General features: G+C 66.5%; 1 protein-coding gene across 7 annotated transcripts in view; it reads left to right on the forward strand.

Annotated features, from left to right (window-relative positions):
* SEZ6 (seizure related 6 homolog) overlaps positions 1-17,704 on the forward strand; it is a 72,095-nt gene that overhangs the window by 49,082 nt on the left and 5,309 nt on the right. For 3 of the 7 annotated variants that reach the window (XM_044994049.1, XM_044994050.1, XM_044994052.1), the window contains exons 4-14: positions 2,474-2,666; positions 9,596-9,781; positions 10,188-10,356; positions 12,100-12,266; positions 12,388-12,582; positions 12,791-12,929; positions 13,349-13,545; positions 13,960-14,154; positions 15,355-15,546; positions 15,932-16,300; positions 16,665-16,703. In XM_044994049.1, the coding sequence (XP_044849984.1) occupies positions 2,474-2,666; positions 9,596-9,781; positions 10,188-10,356; positions 12,100-12,266; positions 12,388-12,582; positions 12,791-12,929; positions 13,349-13,545; positions 13,960-14,154; positions 15,355-15,546; positions 15,932-16,300; positions 16,665-16,703 (2,041 nt within the window). The remainder of the gene's footprint in view (positions 1-2,473; positions 2,667-9,595; positions 9,782-10,187; positions 10,357-12,099; positions 12,267-12,387; positions 12,583-12,790; positions 12,930-13,348; positions 13,546-13,959; positions 14,155-15,354; positions 15,547-15,931; positions 16,301-16,664; positions 16,704-17,704) is intronic. The other 4 variants (XM_044994055.1, XM_044994056.1, XM_044994053.1 and 1 more) reach the window with 3 other exon arrangements.

The raw sequence follows: 17,704 nt of genomic DNA on the forward strand, positions 1-17,704 counted from the left end.
GTCCCTGGGAGTGGGGGCTGCAGGCCTCCCTGGGGTTCCAGTCTCTGGTGCTGCTGCCTCAGGCACCAGTGACAGAGATGTGGTTTGCACCCATGCAGCTCTCCCTGATTTCACTGGGCCCGTGCAAATGGTGTCTCCACTAGGGGTTTGCAGCAGGCGGGTACCATCTGTGACCCGTACCTGCCTCGCATGCTGGCAGCATTGCAGCCCCGGTGACTGCCCTCTCCCAGTGCCAGGCCCAGCACAAGCCACTGCCTGCTTTGTCTTCAGGGGCTGCATGCTGTGGCTGCGCTGGGTGCAGGACGTTATGTGCCCCGGGGGATGGGCCACGTGGCCCCGGCAGCCTGCAGAAGGGACTGGCACCGCTGTGCCCCCTTCCAGGGCTCACCTGGAGTCTCCAGAGGGACAAGCTGCCATGCTGGCTCAGGCCCGATCGGGGAGATCCAGGATCTGCCCCCAGCAGTCGCTAACCCCGGCGTTCCCAGGACAAAGCCCAGGGCCAGTCCCCACAGGCTTCCTGGAGGGGCAGGTCATGGATGGGTCCATAGTGCTGCCCCCTCCCGTGGCCAAGCAGAGGGAGCCCTGGGAGGCCGGCTTGGCGCTGTGCCCCGTGCGCTGGCAGTGATCACAGCTCCGGAGCTCGCGGCTGGGACAGCCGCCAGTTACCATGGCAATGGAGCGAAGGCGTTATTGCCACTGAAAGGCTGCTTGGGGGAGCTGGCGCGTGTGCCCCTGGGGGAGCTAACGGCAGCGTGGGCAGCACCAGCCAGGGAGCAGCCCCTACGTCCTCCTGGCCAGGGTCTGCTGCAGTGACAGGGCCATGACGGTGCCTAGCCAGGGCTCGGCCTGCTCCAGCCCTGCCTGTGGGCAGCACAGCTCAGCGTGGAGCAGGAGCCGGTGGGTTAGAGCAGGGGGCCTGGGAGCCAGGACTCCTGGGTTCTGTCCCCAGCTCTGGGAGGGCAGCAGGATCCGGTGGGTTAGAGCAGGGGGCCTGGGAGCCAGGACTCCTGGGTTCTGTCCCCAGCTCTGGGAGGGCAGCAGGATCCGGTGGGTTAGAGCAGGGGGCCTGGGAGCCAGGACTCCTGGGTTCTGTCCCCAGCTCTGGGAGGGCAGCAGGATCCGGTGGGTTAGAGCAGGTGGCATGGGAGCCAGGACTCCTGGGTTCTGTCCCCAGCTCTGGGAGGGCAGCAGGATCCGGTGGGTTAGAGCAGGGGGCCTGGGAGCCAGGACTCCTGGGTTCTGTCCCCAGCTCTGGGAGGGCAGCAGGATCCGGTGGGTTAGAGCAGGGGGCCTGGGAGCCAGGACTCCTGGGTTCTGTCCCCAGCTCTGGGAGGGCAGCAGGATCCGGTGGGTTAGAGCAGGGGGCCTGGGAGCCAGGACTCCTGGGTTCTGTCCCCAGCTCTGGGAGGGCAGCAGGATCCGGTGGGTTAGAGCAGGGGGCTGGGAGCCAGGACTCCTGGGTTCTGTCCCCAGCTCTGCTACTGCCTGACATTGTGTGGCTTTGGTGAGTCCCTGGCCTCTGTGCACTGGGATGGTGGTGCTGACCCTCTGGCAGGCAGGCAGGCCCAGAGGTCTCCAGCACTCTGAGACCCTGCAATTCAAGACGGCTCTGTCTCCCCCCACCCCCCAGTGCCACGTGGCAGGGCCATTCTGTCCTGGCTCCCTGCCAGGCATCTCTCTGGCCCATAAGCCCTGGGAATCACTAGCCGTGCTGCCATGGGTCTCTGCCCCAGCGCTGCCATGGATACCAATGGCTCTGCTCAATCGCAGGAGCTTCCCCGTGGTGCTGCTGGAGCATTGCCTGACCTGGCCCACTCAGAGCCCAGTGGCGGGGCCGGGGCACAGCTGGCAGCTCTCCTGCGGGCTCTGCCCGCGGGCCCAGTTCCGGCCCGTGCGGGAGCAGCACTCCAAGCGCCGTCTGTCCAATGCATCTCCCAGCACTGAGATTTACGGGGCTGCTAAGCATGTTTGAAAGCTGCTGCTGCCATTGGCCCTGAGCAGACAGGCCTCACCGCTCGCTGACTGACTGTGGGAAAAGGCGCAGAGAGACGTGCCCGCCTGGCACTGGGGCTCTGGGGTGCGGCGGGGGGATGTGTCGGGGGAGGAGATGGGTGGGGCAGGCACATCCCCGTCCAGAAGAGGAAATAGGCCCCCTGGGTGTGAGCACCGGCCCCTCTCGGGCGCAGGCTGGGTGACTGCCTGCCCCCCATGGAGCTGGCAGGCCTGGCGCAGGAGAGGGCTGTAGGCTGTCTCTGGAGCCAGCGGGTGTGGGGCAGCTGGCCAGGTGACTCCCCCGGCTCTCAGATTTAGCTGGGGGGTGGGGGGGCAAGGCAGCCTCCTGCTGTGCCAGTCGCCCAGGCAGGCCTGGGGACAAGGCCGGGGTGGGGGGAAGGGCCCATGCTCTGCCCTGGGGCCAAGCGCCCGGGCTGGCAGTAACCTGGTGCCCCACTGACAATGCCCCTTCCTCCCGCAGGTTCTGAACATCAGCCTGTCGGAAGGGGAGACGGTGGCCATGGAAACCTTCGGGGGCGCAGAGCCTGTCGTCCTGGCCAACGAGTCGTTCCTCATGAGGGGCCAGGTGATCCGCAGCCCGACCAACCGGGTCAGCGTGCGGTTCCGGAGCCCCCAGCCCGCCAGCCCCGGCACCTTCCGCTTCCGCTTCCAAGGTACGGGCACCGCGGGGCCACGGTCCCTGTGCCGGGGCAGGAGGCGCCAGCCAGACAGGGGGCCGTGAGGAGGCTCCACCCTTGGTGCCCTCCTGCAGCCAGCGAGCCCGTCGTGCTCACCTCGTCCCTTGGTGGGGCGCAGCAGGGTCACACAGCTGCCCCCGCACTGTGGGCAGAGCCCTGCCAGCCGAGAGCTCCGGTGCTGCAGCAGGGCTGGGTGGCGCGATGTGGTGCCCCGCGAGGCAGCCCCACCCCCGGGAGAGGAGTGCTGCTCCCAGGAGCTGATGGGCTGGGAAGCCTGGCAGATTTGGGAAGGGGACTGGCAGCCAGTGTCCGTTGGCTTGTAGCTGAGAATCCTTCATCTCCAGGCCACGTGCTGGAGCCAGAGGCCACCTGGCTTAGCAATGGGGCGGGCATGCCCCTGCCCCTGGTGAAAGGGGGCCTGGCATCTGAGGCTGGGAAGGGGCCCTTTCCCCTCCCATGCAGCCAACCTAGAGTCCCTTTGTAATCTGGCTCATCAGCCCGTGGGCGCACTGGGCATGTAACATGGCACCCCCATGGGCGTGTGTCTGCACAGAGCACAGCCTGGCATCTCACCTGGGACCTTGGCACTTCACCTTGGCTGGGAGCTGCCAGGCAAGGTCTGGCTGAGTGTGGGTCACATACACCCCCCGTCCTTCCCAGAGCCCCCCTCTTCCTCCCAGGCCACCATGCCACCCCTCTGCCCCCACAGCCTGGGGCACCCAGCAGCGTCTCCCTCCCAGGATTTGGGGAGTTAGGCCCAGTGCATGGCATGGCACCATCCTGCCAAGGGTCTGCCCCCAGGGTGGGCCCTGCCCACTCCCCTGCAGGTGAACCTGCTTCCCTGGCACAGCTGCAGCCAGCCAGGGCCAATTAGCCTGTTTGAAGCTCTGGAATTGCCGGCGGAGTTAATCTGCGACATCGCCAGGTTAAACGGGCACCAACCAGAGAGATGCGCTAATGGAGAGATAATTGGTGTGAGCAATTACGGGCTCATTTAACATAATTACCGGCAAAGTTAGGCCCCTTGTCGCTGATAGCAGGGTGGAGCCGCTCCTCCTGCATGGTGCCCATGTGCCACGGGGCCAGCCGAGGGACGTGCCTCCGGGGAGCCTCCTGGGGGGCTCTGCAGAGGCGCTTGTTGGCAGGGGAGCCAGCCACACACCTACAGGCCAGCCTGGAGCTCAGAGACTTTGTCCCCTGCCCCCCCTGCCCCCACACACCTTGGGCTTGGAGCCCAGCAGAGCCTTGGGCAGGCCACTATCCTGCCCTATGCGCCTGTCTCCTCCCTCCCCAGCCCCCTCTGCCTGGAATGCCCCACATCGAGCCCCCAGAGTGAATCCCTCCCCCCCCCGCACCATGTGCAGCCCCCTCGTCCCCCGGCTCAGCATCGCTCCCTGCCCCCCAGCTACTCCACATCTCAGCCCAGGGGCTGTCGGGTTCGCCCCCACCCGGCTGATGCCCCATAGAGCCCGAGGGAGCCAGCGCCGAGCCAGCCGATGAGGTGGGAGGCTCCAAGGAGCATGGGCTGAAGGCGGCTGGGCTCCATGGTTCACCAGGGGGTTCCTGTCGGCAGGGCCATGGTGCCCTGGCCTGGCTGGTGGCCACACGGGTCCCTAAGGAGCTGGAGGCTCTCAGCTCCAGCACTCACGTCACAATCCCCTGACTGCCCCCTCGCTGCAGGCTGGTGCTGAGCCCTTGGCCGAGGGAGCAGAGGGTTGTGCCCTTCAGCACCAAGCTCCCAGCACCTCGCACTGGAGCAGCGTTCCCGTGGGGGTCCCACCCTGCAGCCCTCCTGGAGCCCCAGTGCAGCAGGGATGAGTCAAACATGCCAGCATTGGCAGGGGGGCAAGGGCAGTCATGGGGTAGGGTGTGGGGCATTGCAGGGCAGAGGGGTGGGAGTGGGGGGGTGAGGGGCACTGCAGGGCAGGGGGGAGTGGGGGGGGCGAGGGGCATTGCAGGGCAGAGGGCCGTCAGTGGGGGGCGAGGGGCATTGCAGGGCAGGGGGGAGTGGGGGGCGTGGGGCATTGCAGGGCAGGGGGAAGTGGGGGGCGTGGGGCACTGTAGGGCAGAGCGGTGGGAGTGGGGGGTGAGGGGCATTGCAGGGCAGGGGGGAGTGGGGGGTGTGGGACACTGTAGGGCAGAGGGGTGGGAGTGGGGGGAGAGGGGCATTGCAGGGCAGGGGGGAGTGGGGGGCGTGGGGCACTGTAGGGCAGAGGGGTGGGAGTGGGGGGCGTGGGACACTGTAGGGCAGAGCGGTGGGAGTGGGGGGCGTGGGGCATTGCAGGGCAGGGGGAAGTGGGGGGCGTGGGGCACTGTAGGGCAGAGGGGTGGGAGTGGGGGGTGAGGGGCATTGCAGGGCAGGGGGGAGTGGGGGGCGTGGGGCACTGTAGGGCAGAGGGGTGGGAGTGGGGGGTGAGGGGCATTGCAGGGCAGGGGGGAGTGGGGGGCGTGGGGCACTGTAGGGCAGGGGGGAGTGGGGGGGGTGGGGCACTGTAGGGCAGAGGGGTGGGAGTGGGGGGGGAGGGGCATTGCAGGGCAGGGGGGAGTGGGGGGCGTGGGGCACTGTAGGGCAGAGGGGTGGGAGTGGGGGGTGAGGGGCATTGCAGGGCAGGGGGGAGTGGGGGGCGTGGGGCACTGTAGGGCAGAGGGGTGGGAGTGGGGGGTGAGGGGCATTGCAGGGCAGGGGGGAGTGGGGGGCATGGGGCACTGTAGGGCAGGGGGGAGTGGGGGGTGTGGGGCACTGTAGGGCAGAGGGGTGGGAGTGGGGGGTGAGGGGCATTGCAGGGCAGAGGGGTGGGAGTGGGGGCGAGGGGCATTGCAGGGCAGAGGGGTGGGAGTGGGGGGGTGAGGGGCATTGCAGGGCAGGGGGGAGTGGGGGGCGTGGGGCATTGCAGGGCAGAGGAGTGGGAGTGGGGGGTGAGGGGCATTGCAGGGCAGGGGGGAGTGGGGGGCGTGGGGCACTGTAGGGCAGAGGGGTGGGAGTGGGGGGGAGGGGCATTGCAGGGCAGAGTGGGGCAGGGAGTGGGGCACAGTCTCTGCTGTTTGAGCTCAGCCCCCCGAGAGCAGCCAGCCCCCGGGCGGAGGTGCTGTAGTGTTGTGGGATTGTAGCTCCCAGTGTAGACGTGTTCACAGAGGCATCACGCAGGCGGCTCTTTCTCTGGGTTCATGCAGTGCAGACCCTGGGCAGCACAACAGGGTCAGGGCCTGACGGGAGGCAGGTGGGGCACTGGAGTCCAGACCCCTGGGGCATGGAGCTTGTTGGATCTGGGGGAAGCCCATGGCTGGGCTATCAGGGCTGCGAGTCAGGACTGAGGGGCACTGGCAGAGCTCGGTGGGTTTGGGGGATGGGGGGAGCCCAGGGCTGGGCTATCGGGGCTGCGAGTCAGGACTGAGGGGCACTGGCAGAGCTCGGTGGGTTTGGGGGATGGGGGGAGCCCATGGCTGGGCTATCAGGGGGCTGCGAGTCAGGACTGAGGGGCACTGGCAGAGCTCGGTGGGTTTGGGGGATGGGGGGAGCCCAGGGCTGGGCTATCGGGGCTGCGAGTCAGGACTGAGGGGCACTGGCAGAGCTCGGTGGGTTTGGGGGATGGGGGGAGCCCAGGGCTGGGCTATCAGGGGGCTGCGAGTCAGGACTGAGGGGCACTGGCAGAGCTCAGTGGGTTTGGGGGATGGGGGGAGCCCAGGGCTGGGCTATCGGGGCTGCGAGTCAGGACTGAGGGGCACTGGCAGAGCTCGGTGGGTTTGGGGGATCAGGGGAGCCCGTGGCTGGAATAGCAGGGGGCTGCAGGTAGGGATTGAGGGGCACTGGCAGAGCTCGGTGGGTTTCGGGGATGGGGGGAGCCCAGGGCTGGGCTATCAGGGCTGCGAGTCAGGACTGAGGGGCACTGGCAGAGCTCGGTGGGTTTGGGGGATGGGGGGAGCCCATGGCTGGGCTATCGGGGCTGCGAGTCAGGACTGAGGGGCACTGGCAGAGCTTGGTGGGTTTGGGGGATGGGGGGAGCCCAGGGCTGGGCTATCGGGGCTGCGAGTCAGGACTGAGGGGCACTGGCAGAGCTCGGTGGGTTTGGGGGATGGGGGGAGCCCATGGCTGGGCTATCAGGGGGCTGCGAGTCAGGACTGAGGGGCACTGGCAGAGCTCAGTGGGTTTGGGGGATGGGGGGAGCCCAGGGCTGGGCTATCGGGGCTGCGAGTCAGGACTGAGGGGCACTGGCAGAGCTCGGTGGGTTTGGGGGATGGGGGGAGCCCAGGGCTGGGCTATCGGGGCTGCGAGTCAGGACTGAGGGGCACTGGCAGAGCTCTGTGGGTTTGGGGGATCAGGGGAGCCCGTGGCTGGAATAGCAGGGGGCTGCAGGTAGGGATTGAGGGGCACTGGCAGAGCTCGGTGGGTTTCGGGGATGGGGGGAGCCCAGGGCTGGGCTATCAGGGCTGCGAGTCAGGACTGAGGGGCACTGGCAGAGCTCGGTGGGTTTGGGGGATGGGGGGAGCCCAGGGCTGGGCTATCGGGGCTGCGAGTCAGGACTGAGGGGCACTGGCAGAGCTCGGTGGGTTTGGGGGATGGGGGGAGCCCAGGGCTGGGCTATCGGGGCTGCGAGTCAGGACTGAGGGGCACTGGCAGAGCTCGGTGGGTTTGGGGGATGGGGGGAGCCCATGGCTGGGCTATCAGGGGGCTGCGAGTCAGGACTGAGGGGCACTGGCAGAGCTCGGTGGGTTTGGGGGATCAGGGGAGCCCGTGGCTGGAATAGCAGGGGGCTGCAGGTAGGGATTGAGGGGCACTGGCAGAGCTCGGTGGGTTTCAGGGATGGGGGGCGCCTGCTCTCCCATTTCCCATGGTCCTTTGTCTCCTTAACCTGCCCAAGGTTCCTCAGCAAAGCAATACCCCCAGGGGCACTCAGCACTGGGTTGGGGGGGTCTCTGTCTGCCCCAGAATCTCCTGTGAGGGGTGGGCTGCCCCCCTGACCTGCCCTCACTCACCCACATGCCTGGTGCCGCCTTGATGCTATTAATGGGAAAATAACGACAGATTGTGCTGAGCGCGTCCCTCAGCCGGGGTCGCCATGGCAACGTGCAGCAAATTAATGGGAAAAGCCGCACTTCACACTCCTTTATTTTCTTGTCTGATGGGCACAGCCCCCTCCCCGGATTCTGGGGGATTCTGGGTACAGGTGGGGGCTGGGCATGACTCAGTCACTCCCACCGGTTGGGCGGTGGTACCCCCCAGCCAGATGCCCGGGTACCCCAGGGCCCCCCACAGGTGCTTATGGTCGCGATGGGCCCGGGGCACGTCCCAGCTGGGGCAGGGACTCTATGTACAGAGGGGCCCCCCCGTCAGGGCTGCAGAGGGGTCCAGCACCCAATGGGGGGCAGGAGGAATTGCCTCTTGCTCGGGGGCAGCATCCTGCTGGGATTTGTCTGCGCCCGCTGCGCTCCCCAGCTGAGGCCGAGGGGGTGCCAGGGCCAGGGTCTCTGAGCTGTAACCCTCTCCCTGCGGTTGTACAGACAGGCCCAGCTCTGCTCTCTTGGGTACTGCTGAGTCGCTCCATGAGCTGAGTCACCCTCCACTCCCAGACAGCTGGGTCAGGCCCTTGGCTACTGAGAGCCCTGGGCTGGCTACCACTGGCCATTGCGCCCATCCCTGCTCCCCTCCCCCGCTGGTTCCCATGTGGGGAGCTCCTAGGGCAGGTGCTGGACTGCTTGTGACCCCCCCCCCAGCAGTGTGGTCTCACCCCCCAGCACCTGCACCATGCCCACGCCCTGCAGCGCCACCAGCCCTGGGGCGGCAGGGACTCTGTGCAGCCCCATGGGAGCAGCCCGCTCAGTCTGGAGCATGGCTCCCTGCAGGCTCCAGGCGGGGTGGGGAACGCCAGCTCCCCTGGAAGAGGGGCAGCAGGGAGGCTGGCTGCCCGCCTGCAGCCTGGCAGAGCCGTGTCCCTGGGCAGGCAGCACCCTTGGGCAGGGCAGGGCCTGGGGGCGCACCCCTCTGGCCTGCTGCCTGGCTTTACAGAAGGATTTGCTGCCACCTGCTGGCTGGGATCAGGGACAACACCCCGTCCGACCCACGTGTAACTGCGCCCACGGGCGCTGCCTGGGCAGCCGGGGCAGGCTGTGTTTCCAGAGGCTCTGGGGCTCCGTGCAATGTGGGGAGAGGAGAGCTCAGCAGCTGGGTATTCCAGGAGAGAAAGGCTACCCCCTCCCACCCCAGTTCCTGCCCTGTGGCTCTCAGACACTCGCACTCTGGGGCAGGATCCCGCTGATCCCCAGCATGGCATAGGCGCAGGAACTAGGGATGTGGGGGGTGCTGCAGCACTTCCAGGTTTTACACGAGGCTCCACTTCTGGCCCCCCCACCTGGGGTCCTGGCTGCCGGCCCCACACCCAGGGGCTCTGCTCCTGGTCCCGCACCCGCCCCCAGCTGTGGCCCTGGCCTCGCCCCCCTTTCCCCTGTCTGGGTCGCCCCCCTCCCAAAGACATGGCCCTGCTCCCAGCCCCAGCTCGGGGGCGGGGAGGGGTTGCAAATGGTAAGGGGCCTGGCTTTCACCCCACTATTAAAAGTGTTCCAGTGTCACTGCAGCCTGGCGTGGCCGCAGGCTGCAAAACACCCAGGAGCTGTGGTGGCACCCTCTGCCCTGGGGCAGTGAGGGGGTGATAGCCTGGTGCCCTGGGACCAGTGGGGTGCAACCCTGAAGCAGGGACTTGGCCGAGTCCATCCTTCCCTGCAGGTACTGGGCACCCACCCCCACGGGCACTTGGCATACATCCCTGTGGGCACCAGGCACACACTCCTGAAGGCATCGGGCACACAGCCCCGCAGGCCCCAGGCTTGCCAAGCCAAGGAGCCCATCGCTCCAGCCATTCAGCCTGCCAGGCCCTGCCATTAAATGCCCCTCTCTCTCCCTTCCTCCCTCCCAGCCTATCTGCTGAGCTGCAGCTTCCCCTCCCGACCAGCCTACGGCGACGTCTCCGTCACCAGCCTGCACCCCGGGGGCAGCGCCCGCTTCTACTGCGCCACGGGGTATCAGCTGCAGGGCCTGCCTGCGCTCACCTGCCTCAACGCCACCCGGCCCTTCTGGAGCGGCCGGGAGCCCGTCTGTGTGGGTGAGTGGGGGGGAGGGGCTGCCCAGTGCTGCCGGATGCCCCCCTGGCCGGGCGCGGGCCTCGCCAGAGCAGGCCTCAGCTGCTCACAAGGGACATGAGTTTGGCTTTCTCAGCCTGAGCCTGGCCCAGACAGCTCCTGATTGGCTGCCTCCTCCTAAGAGAGGGTCCCGCACCCCAGCACCTTCCCACAGGCTGTGGGGTGCCCCCTAAGCACTGGGTATGTTCCAACCACTGCCCTGCAGCCGCAGCCCGGCTCCAGACCCCGCCCTCTGTCCATTGCTGCAAGGCCAGGCAGTATGTGGCCAAGGGCGCTCTGACGGGCCCCATCTCCGATGCCCCCACCTGTGCAAGCAGCTGCCTGGTGGCCAGCTCCCCAGTGCTCCTAACCCTTGGCCTCCCTTTGCAGCGGCCTGCGGGGGCGTGATCAGAAATGCCACCATCGGACGCATCATCTCACCCGGCTTCCCAGGCAACTACAGCAACAACCTGACTTGCCACTGGCTGCTGGAGGCCCCCGAGGGACAGCGCTTGCACCTGCACTTCGAGAAGGTCTCGCTGGCTGAGGATGATGACAGGTGCGGGGCACGGAGTGGGGCTAGTACAAGGGAAGGGCCCATGGGGGTGTGGCCTCAGGGGAGCAGGGGTGGACGTGTCTGTGAGGCCAGGGGGTCTAGAGCTCCCCTACCACTCTGTGTAGGACTCACAACATGTGTGTGCAAATGGATGTTGACTCTGAAACCTACCGATGGCACATGCCAGAGCAGCTGTGCCATTGAGGCTGCCCTGCTCTCTGGTCAGGGCTCTAGCCAGCCCTGCTGGACAGTGACAGGTACTGGGGCTTCCACCCCAACCAGGGGCTGCCCTTCGACTCTCCATGCCTGGGCCTGCCTTCCCACTGAGCCCCTCTAGGAGAGGGGACAGAGGAGATAACCCAGGGCACCGCAGCCCCCCTGTGTGACAGGTTACCCACCCACCAGGGTGCCACCTGATGTACTGGGGTACCACTGAGCCTGCCTGTTCCACCAGCCTGGGCTCCCTCACCCTGTCCTGCTGAGCCCGGCCCTCAAGCCTCCTCCAGCACACACAGGTAGGGACACGCCCAGCTGCAGAACGACCCAGACCCTGAAAACAGCACAGCACTCAAGTGCACCCCCTCTGGAGTGCAAACCCACATTATAGCGTCTTGTGCTGCACAGAGAACTGCACAGCATAAGCTCATGAAATTCGCCCCCTCCCTCAGTGTGGAGGAAGCTTTCCCCACCCCCCAGTTATGAATGCCACAAACTGGTTGGAGAGAAAACAAAAACAAATGTATTAACTATGGAAGATAGATTGTAAGTGATTCTAAGGGACAGTAAACAGATCAAAGCAGATTATCCAGCAAATAAAACAAAAACGAATATAAATTTAAGCTGCAGAGGTTCTTGAAGGCAGCTGCTCTTGCTTGCAGCTTAAAACTCCAGGTGTCCCTTTCACAGGCTCCCGGACACCTACCCAGCCTGGGCTCAGTCCTCCCCCCCCCCCCCTCGCACACACACACTTTGTCTTTGTTTCTTAGATGTTCTCAGCAGTCGTGCTGGGCAGGGATTCAGTGAAGAATGACCACTGATTATCTCCCTCCCCTTCCTTAAATAGGTTTTACATATGGCGGGAATCCTTTGTTTTCCAGTGTGGTTTCCCCCCCATCCCCCAGTGGAAAAATATTGGTATTCTAGCATGGAGTCCAGTACCAGGTGACTTAATCACATGACCCTGCAGTGTCAAAGCAGCTATGAGTCAGAGGTTGTTTGTAGCATCCCAGGAAGGTGGGAGATTAGCATCTTCAAAGACCTATTGTTCTTCCTAATGGTCCATTGACTTGTCCCCAGCTAGGCAGCCAGACTGATTGCATTCAGTCTGGTGGGCGTTCCCTAGGTGCAAACAATATTTGTAGTACAGATGTATAATCAATATTCCTAACTTTAGATACAAAAATGATTCATGCACACTAATAGGATAATCATACTCAGCAAAGCATAACCTCCAATGCCACCTCACATGCCTTCTCTTGCACAAAACATATCTTAGTGATGCTGTAATCATAACAATATTCCTGTGAAGAGTATGGGGTGTAGCGTCACACCCTGCCCCTGTGGCTTTTGCCCTCCTGCCTCCAGGCATCAGCAGCTGCCCCTTGTCTCTCCCATTCCCCGATGCACACAGGCCTCCAGCAGGCTGAGCCACAGACCCCTAGTACCCAGCGGCCGGGCCGCGGGGATCTGCCAAGGCCTGTGCCCCCCTCCCCTCCCCCAAGCTGGTACGTGACCATTGCTTGGCAGGCTCATCATCCGGAACGGGAAGGACATTGAGGCACCGCCGGTGTACGACTCGTACGAGGTGGAGTACCTGCCCATCGAGGGGCTGCTCAGCACCGCCCGCCACTTCTTCCTCGAGCTCACCACCGACAGCAGTGGCGCCTCCACCGGCGTGGCACTCCGCTACGAAGGTAAGGCCTGAGACCCCCGCAGAGCCCGGAGAGACGCCTGGCCCGGGGCCCCGGAGAACGAGCCCTGTGATCCCGGCCCCCTTCGGGTGGCAGCATTAACCCCGTGGCCCTCTGTCCCCAGCCTTCGAGCAGGGGCACTGCTACGAGCCCTTCGTCAAGTACGGGAACTTCACCACCAGCGACGCCATCTATGCCGTGGGCACCACCGTGGAGTTCAGCTGTGACCCTGGCTACACCCTGGAGCAGGGCTCCATCATCATTGAGTGTGTGGACCCCAGCGACCCCCAGTGGAATGAGACGGAGCCGGCGTGCCGAGGTCTGTCTGCTGAGGCCAAGCCGGGCTGCAGGGGAGGGGGCAGGCAGGGCTCCCAGGCCTGTGCGGAGCTGGGGCCCAGGCCCTCCATTGAGCGCCCCCTGTGCTGCTCGCTGAGACGGGAAGGGGGGTGCTGTGAGGCCTCCTGCCCCGCGGCTCTGGGCTGCGGGGGAGGGCGGGGGCAGGAGCTCAGTGTCGTGTGTCCCTGCAGCCGTGTGCAGCGGGGAGATCACAGACTCGGCGGGCGTGGTGCTGTCCCCCAACTGGCCGGAGGCCTATGGCAAGGGCCAGGACTGCATCTGGGGCCTGCACGTGGAGGAGGACAAGCGCATCATGCTGGACGTCCAAGTGTGAGTGAGCCCAGGCTGCCCGGGGCATGTCCCCCAGGGAGGTGAAGGAGCAAGGGCCTGGGGATTGCCCCCGGGCGGGGGGTGGGGCAGGCTGCCTGGGTGCTGGCTAAGGCCGACGGTCATTGGGTGCCCTGGGCATGGCTGGCAGAGCTGTGAGCCCTGTGGGGAGCCCCTCGTCCCTTGTACAAGAGGCCAGTGCAGCTGCCTGCCTGTGGGTCTGTGGCTGCAAAGGGGCCGGGGCCGGGTTGGGCTCCCTTTGCCCCAGGATGGTCTTGGCTGAAACCCCCCTAAATGAAGTCCACACCCACAGAGCCCCACTCATCCGAAGGGGAGAGTCCCCTCTAGGGCCAGGGCCAGCTAGCCGGGCTCTACAGGCCTCGTTCGCAGGGCGTCTGCCCCAGCCCCCTCTCTCCCCACAGGCTGCGCATCGGGAAGGGCGACGTCCTCACGTTCTACGACGGGGATGACCTGACGGCCCGGATCCTGGGCCAGTACACGGGCACCCAGCGCCGCTTCAAGCTCTACACAGCGATGGCCGACGTCACCATCCAGTTCCAGTCGGACCCCGGCGGTGCTGCCTTCGGCTACCAGCAGGGCTTCGTCATCCACTTCTTCGGTGAGGGTCCCCCACCAGCACTGGGGAGAGAACCCAGGAGTCCTGCCTCCCAGCCCCCTGCTCTCGGCCCCAGACCTCCCACCCCCCACCAGCGCTGGGGAGAGAACCCAGGAGTCCTGCCTCCCAGCCCCCTGCTCTCGGCCCCAGACCTCCCACCCCCCACCAACGCTGGGGAGAGAACCCAGGAGTCCTGCCTCCCAGCCCCCTACTCTCGCCCCCAGACCTCCCACCCCTCACCAGCGCTGGAGAGAGAACCCAGGAGTCCTGCCTCCCAGCCCCCTGCTCTCGCCCCCAGACCTCCCACCCCCCACCAGTTCTGGGGAGAGAACCCAGGAGTCCTGCCTCCCAGCCTGCAGCCGGCCTGTGCGGCCAGGCCCCCGTGCTGGCAGAGGTCTCACTCGGCTCTCCCTGCAGAGGTTCCACGCAACGACACGTGCCCTGAGCTGCCCGAGATCCCCAACGGCTGGAAGACCACGTCCCACCCCGAGCTGATCCACGGCACCATGGTGAACTACCACTGCTACCCCGGCTTCGAGCTCGTGGGCCCAGAGCTGCTGATGTGCCACTGGGACCTGACCTGGAGCGGGGACCTGCCCACCTGTGAGAGAGGTGAGCGCAGGGCAGGCTGTGCCGCACGCCCCAGAGACTGCCCTGGGGGTCCCCTCCCCGCCTGCCCGGCCCCCTGGGGCTGCCCCCCCAGTGCCTGCTGCCTCCAGGAGATGTTCCACGAGCAGCTGCTGCCATTGGCCCACCTGTCAGACCCAGCCCAGAGGCACCGGGCACAGACAGGGACGCGGCTCCAAGCCCCTCCCTCCCCCTGCCCGCGCTCCCGCTGGCTATTGCAGCAGCGGACAATTCCCAGAGCGGAGAGGCAGCCGTGCAAGGGGGGGCGGCGTAGGAGCCATGGTGGCCAGCTCTGCCAGGGTCCTGGCCCCTTGGCACCAGTGCCGGCTGGTCGGGCCCCCTGCCAGCCAGGGAACGATCAGCTGGCCTGGCCTGGGCCTCCCTCCACACTGGCAGCTGCTGCTGGAGCGTAGGTTGGGAGGGACCCTCCGTCTTTCCCACTGACAAGGCCTTGTCTCCCCCCTCAGCGCCGAACCGGGCTCCCAGCTGGGAGGGGCGGGCGAGGCTGCCCCCCAGGCGGGCCGCACTCAGCAGGGTGGGGAAGGGGTACAAGAGCCCCCAGACCGGAGCCCTGCCAGGACGCCAACAGTCGCCTCCCCGAAACAACCCTGCACCCCCTTGTGCCCAGGCTGCCGGGCTCAGGCCGGCAGGGACAGGCAGGCTTTGCTGTGCCGAGAGCTCCCCCTGCTGGAGCTCTGTGCCCCCAATGGCTCTCCCCTGCCCACGGCAGCCCTGGGGCAGAGCTCCGGGCTCCCGGGCTCTGGCTGCCTCCCTCTCTGGGTGCAGGGGGCTGGAGGCCTCGCCCCGCAGGGCCTGGGTGGGGGTGCTGGCAAGAGACTGGAGGCGTTTGTGGTCCCCTGTGCTTCGACCACTAGCCACGCTGCCTGCCATGGCGTGGCTCTGCAGGCCACGGGGCTGCAGCCTCCCCCTTGCCCCCCAGCAGGGGCAGTAACCGGCTCTGGGCTAGTCCCCCCCCCCACACACACACACCAGCAGCTTCGCTTCCCTTACCCCCACACCCTGCAGCCCCCCCCCAGCAGCTTCGCTTCCCCTCCCCCCACACCCTGCAGCACTAAGGGCCACTGCCCCACTTGGCTCCAGCCCTCCCAAGGCCTGAGCTGTGTGGGGAGGCGGCTCCCCCTTCCCCTCAGCTTGGTGCGAGTCTCGCCTCCCTCCCCTGCGCAGTGACCTCCTGCAAGGACCCCGGGGACGTGGCCCACAGCCGCAGGATCATCTCCAGCTCCAAGTTCCCCGTGGGCGCCACCGTGCAGTTCGTCTGCGACAAGGGCTACGCCCTGACCGGGGGCGGCCTGCTGACCTGCCGGGACCGCCAGGCCGGGGGCCCCAAGTGGAGCGACCGCCTCCCCAAGTGCACCCGTGAGTCCGAGCTCTGCCAGCTGCTTCCGTGGGGTCCTGCTCCAGCTGGCTGGCTGGGAACCTCCCCCCCAAAACAGGTCCTGGTGCACCTGGCTGCCTGTCTCCAGGGTCGGGGAGAGCCCTGGCCCTGCAGCCTGTGCTGGCACCCTGAAGCATGGGATGCTCGGGAGGGGGGCGCTGCAGGCGGCATCATGCTGGGCACTGCATCCCATTGGGCTGTCCCCCAGCTGCCCGCCTCCCAGCCCTGGCAAGGGTCCCCCAGCAGTTGGACTAGGGCTGAGCCCCATGAGGGAGGCTCCCCATAGCCCTCAAAGGAAGCTCTGGCCCCACCCCGTGCCTGAGTTGCAGGCGAGCGTCTCACCCCAGCTCCGTTCCGCATTTGCAGCAGAAGTATATGAGCCTTGCCACAACCCGGGCACCCCAGAGCATGGCGTCCAGACCCCGGAGCAGAGGCTGTACCAGGCGGGGGCCACCCTGCGCTTCTCATGTGCCACAGGCTATGTGCTGCTGGGGGAGGGGAGCCTCCGCTGTGTGCCCGGCCACCCCTCGCAGTGGAACAGCTCTCCTCCCATCTGCAAGGCCGGTGAGTCTGCCCTGGGACCGGCAAACAGTGTGTGTGGCCCAGCCAGTCCCCGAGCCCCCGGCCACTGGCGTCTCACCTTCCCTGCAGAACTCCCCTCTCCAGCAGGGATTGCCTTGTGGTCACTGCGCCCTGGGCACGCCAGATCCTCCCCGCCCCTTGCACGACTGAATGGTGAGTGTGCAAGGGACACACCCGCCCCCTGCGGTGGCGCCCCGGCCACTGCCAGCGCTAGCTTCTCCCTGGCATTGCAAAGCCGATTGTCCCTTCTCTAGCCTGACTAGCGCTCCCGCCCCACAGTGCAGGGAGCATGTGCCCATGTCAGCCCCAGGGCAGGGGGACCACGCTGGGCCAAGCCACTAGCAAAGCACTGGCCACAGGCTCACGCTTAATAACCACTCTGAGCTTCAGCTGCCCTGCCTGGGGCCGGCATGTGATGGGGCCCTTGGCTGTGCCCTGGTCCCCAGCAGCCCTGCCCCCCTCGCTCTACCCAGCTGCTGCCCCCCCGTCCCGCCTTTCATTCTCTCTCTTCTTCCAGCCGCTTACGATGAATTTTACAGCAACCGCAACCTGGACGGTAAGAACCCGGCAGCGGTCTCACCGGCTCTCCCTGCCGGCTCTCCACAGGCTGCCGTGCAGGAGGGTCCCTCTAGGGCAGACGTGAGGCAGGGGCCTTGAGGGGGTGCCTGGGAGCCACTGGGGCCGGGAGATGGGTGCGGAGAGCAGATGACACTGAACCATCAGGAGAGGTGGACATGCAGAAACGCAGGGAGTGATGGCGCTGGGTGCAGGGGCAGGTGGGCTGGGCTCAGTGCTGGGGCAGCTCTGCCCACAGGGACGGCTCACCCGGCAGAGGCCGGCCAGGGAGACTCGCAAAGGAGGCATCAAAGAGAGGGTTTGGGTGCAGGTACGGGTAGGGGTGCGGGTGCCCATGGGGGTGCAAGTGGGGGTGCAGGTTGGGGATGGGTGCCCGTGGGGGTGCGGGTGGGATGCGGGTGGGGATGGGTGCCCGTGGGGGTGCAAGTGGGGGTGCAGGTTGGGGATGGGTGCCCGTGGGGGTGCGGGTGGGATGCGGGTGGGCATGGGTGACCATCGGGGTGCGGGTGGGATGCGGGTGGGGATGGGTGCCCGTGGGGGTGCGGGTGGGATGCGCGTGTCCGTGATGGTGCCCGTGGGGGTGCAAGTGGGGGTGCAGGTTGGGGATGGGTGCCCGTGGGGGTGCGGGTGGGATGCGGGTGGGGATGGGTGCCCGTGGGGGTGCGGGTGGGATGCGCGTGTCCGTGATGGTGCCCGTTGGGGTGGGCTATCTGGGGATCTGGGCTGGGCTGAGCAGCGAGCACAGAGCCAGGATGCGGCCGGCCAGCAGGAGGCACCGTTTCCCCTGTGAGCAGGGAGGAGGCACACCAGGCTGGGTCCCATGTCCGTGCAGGGCCCCTGTCACTGAAGTGCATGGGGGGTGTGGAACCCCAGTGCCCTGAGAAGGGGGGTGCAGGATCCCCCTTCCCCTCATCCCCACTGAGCTACCCAAAGAGTCTGGTAAAGTCTCTTCTTCCCCTGCCCGCTGCCCCGGTCTCTGTA

This window comes from Mauremys mutica, chromosome 19 (genome assembly GCF_020497125.1).
Source record: "Mauremys mutica isolate MM-2020 ecotype Southern chromosome 19, ASM2049712v1, whole genome shotgun sequence".
NCBI classification, from domain to species: Eukaryota; Metazoa; Chordata; order Testudines; family Geoemydidae; genus Mauremys; species Mauremys mutica.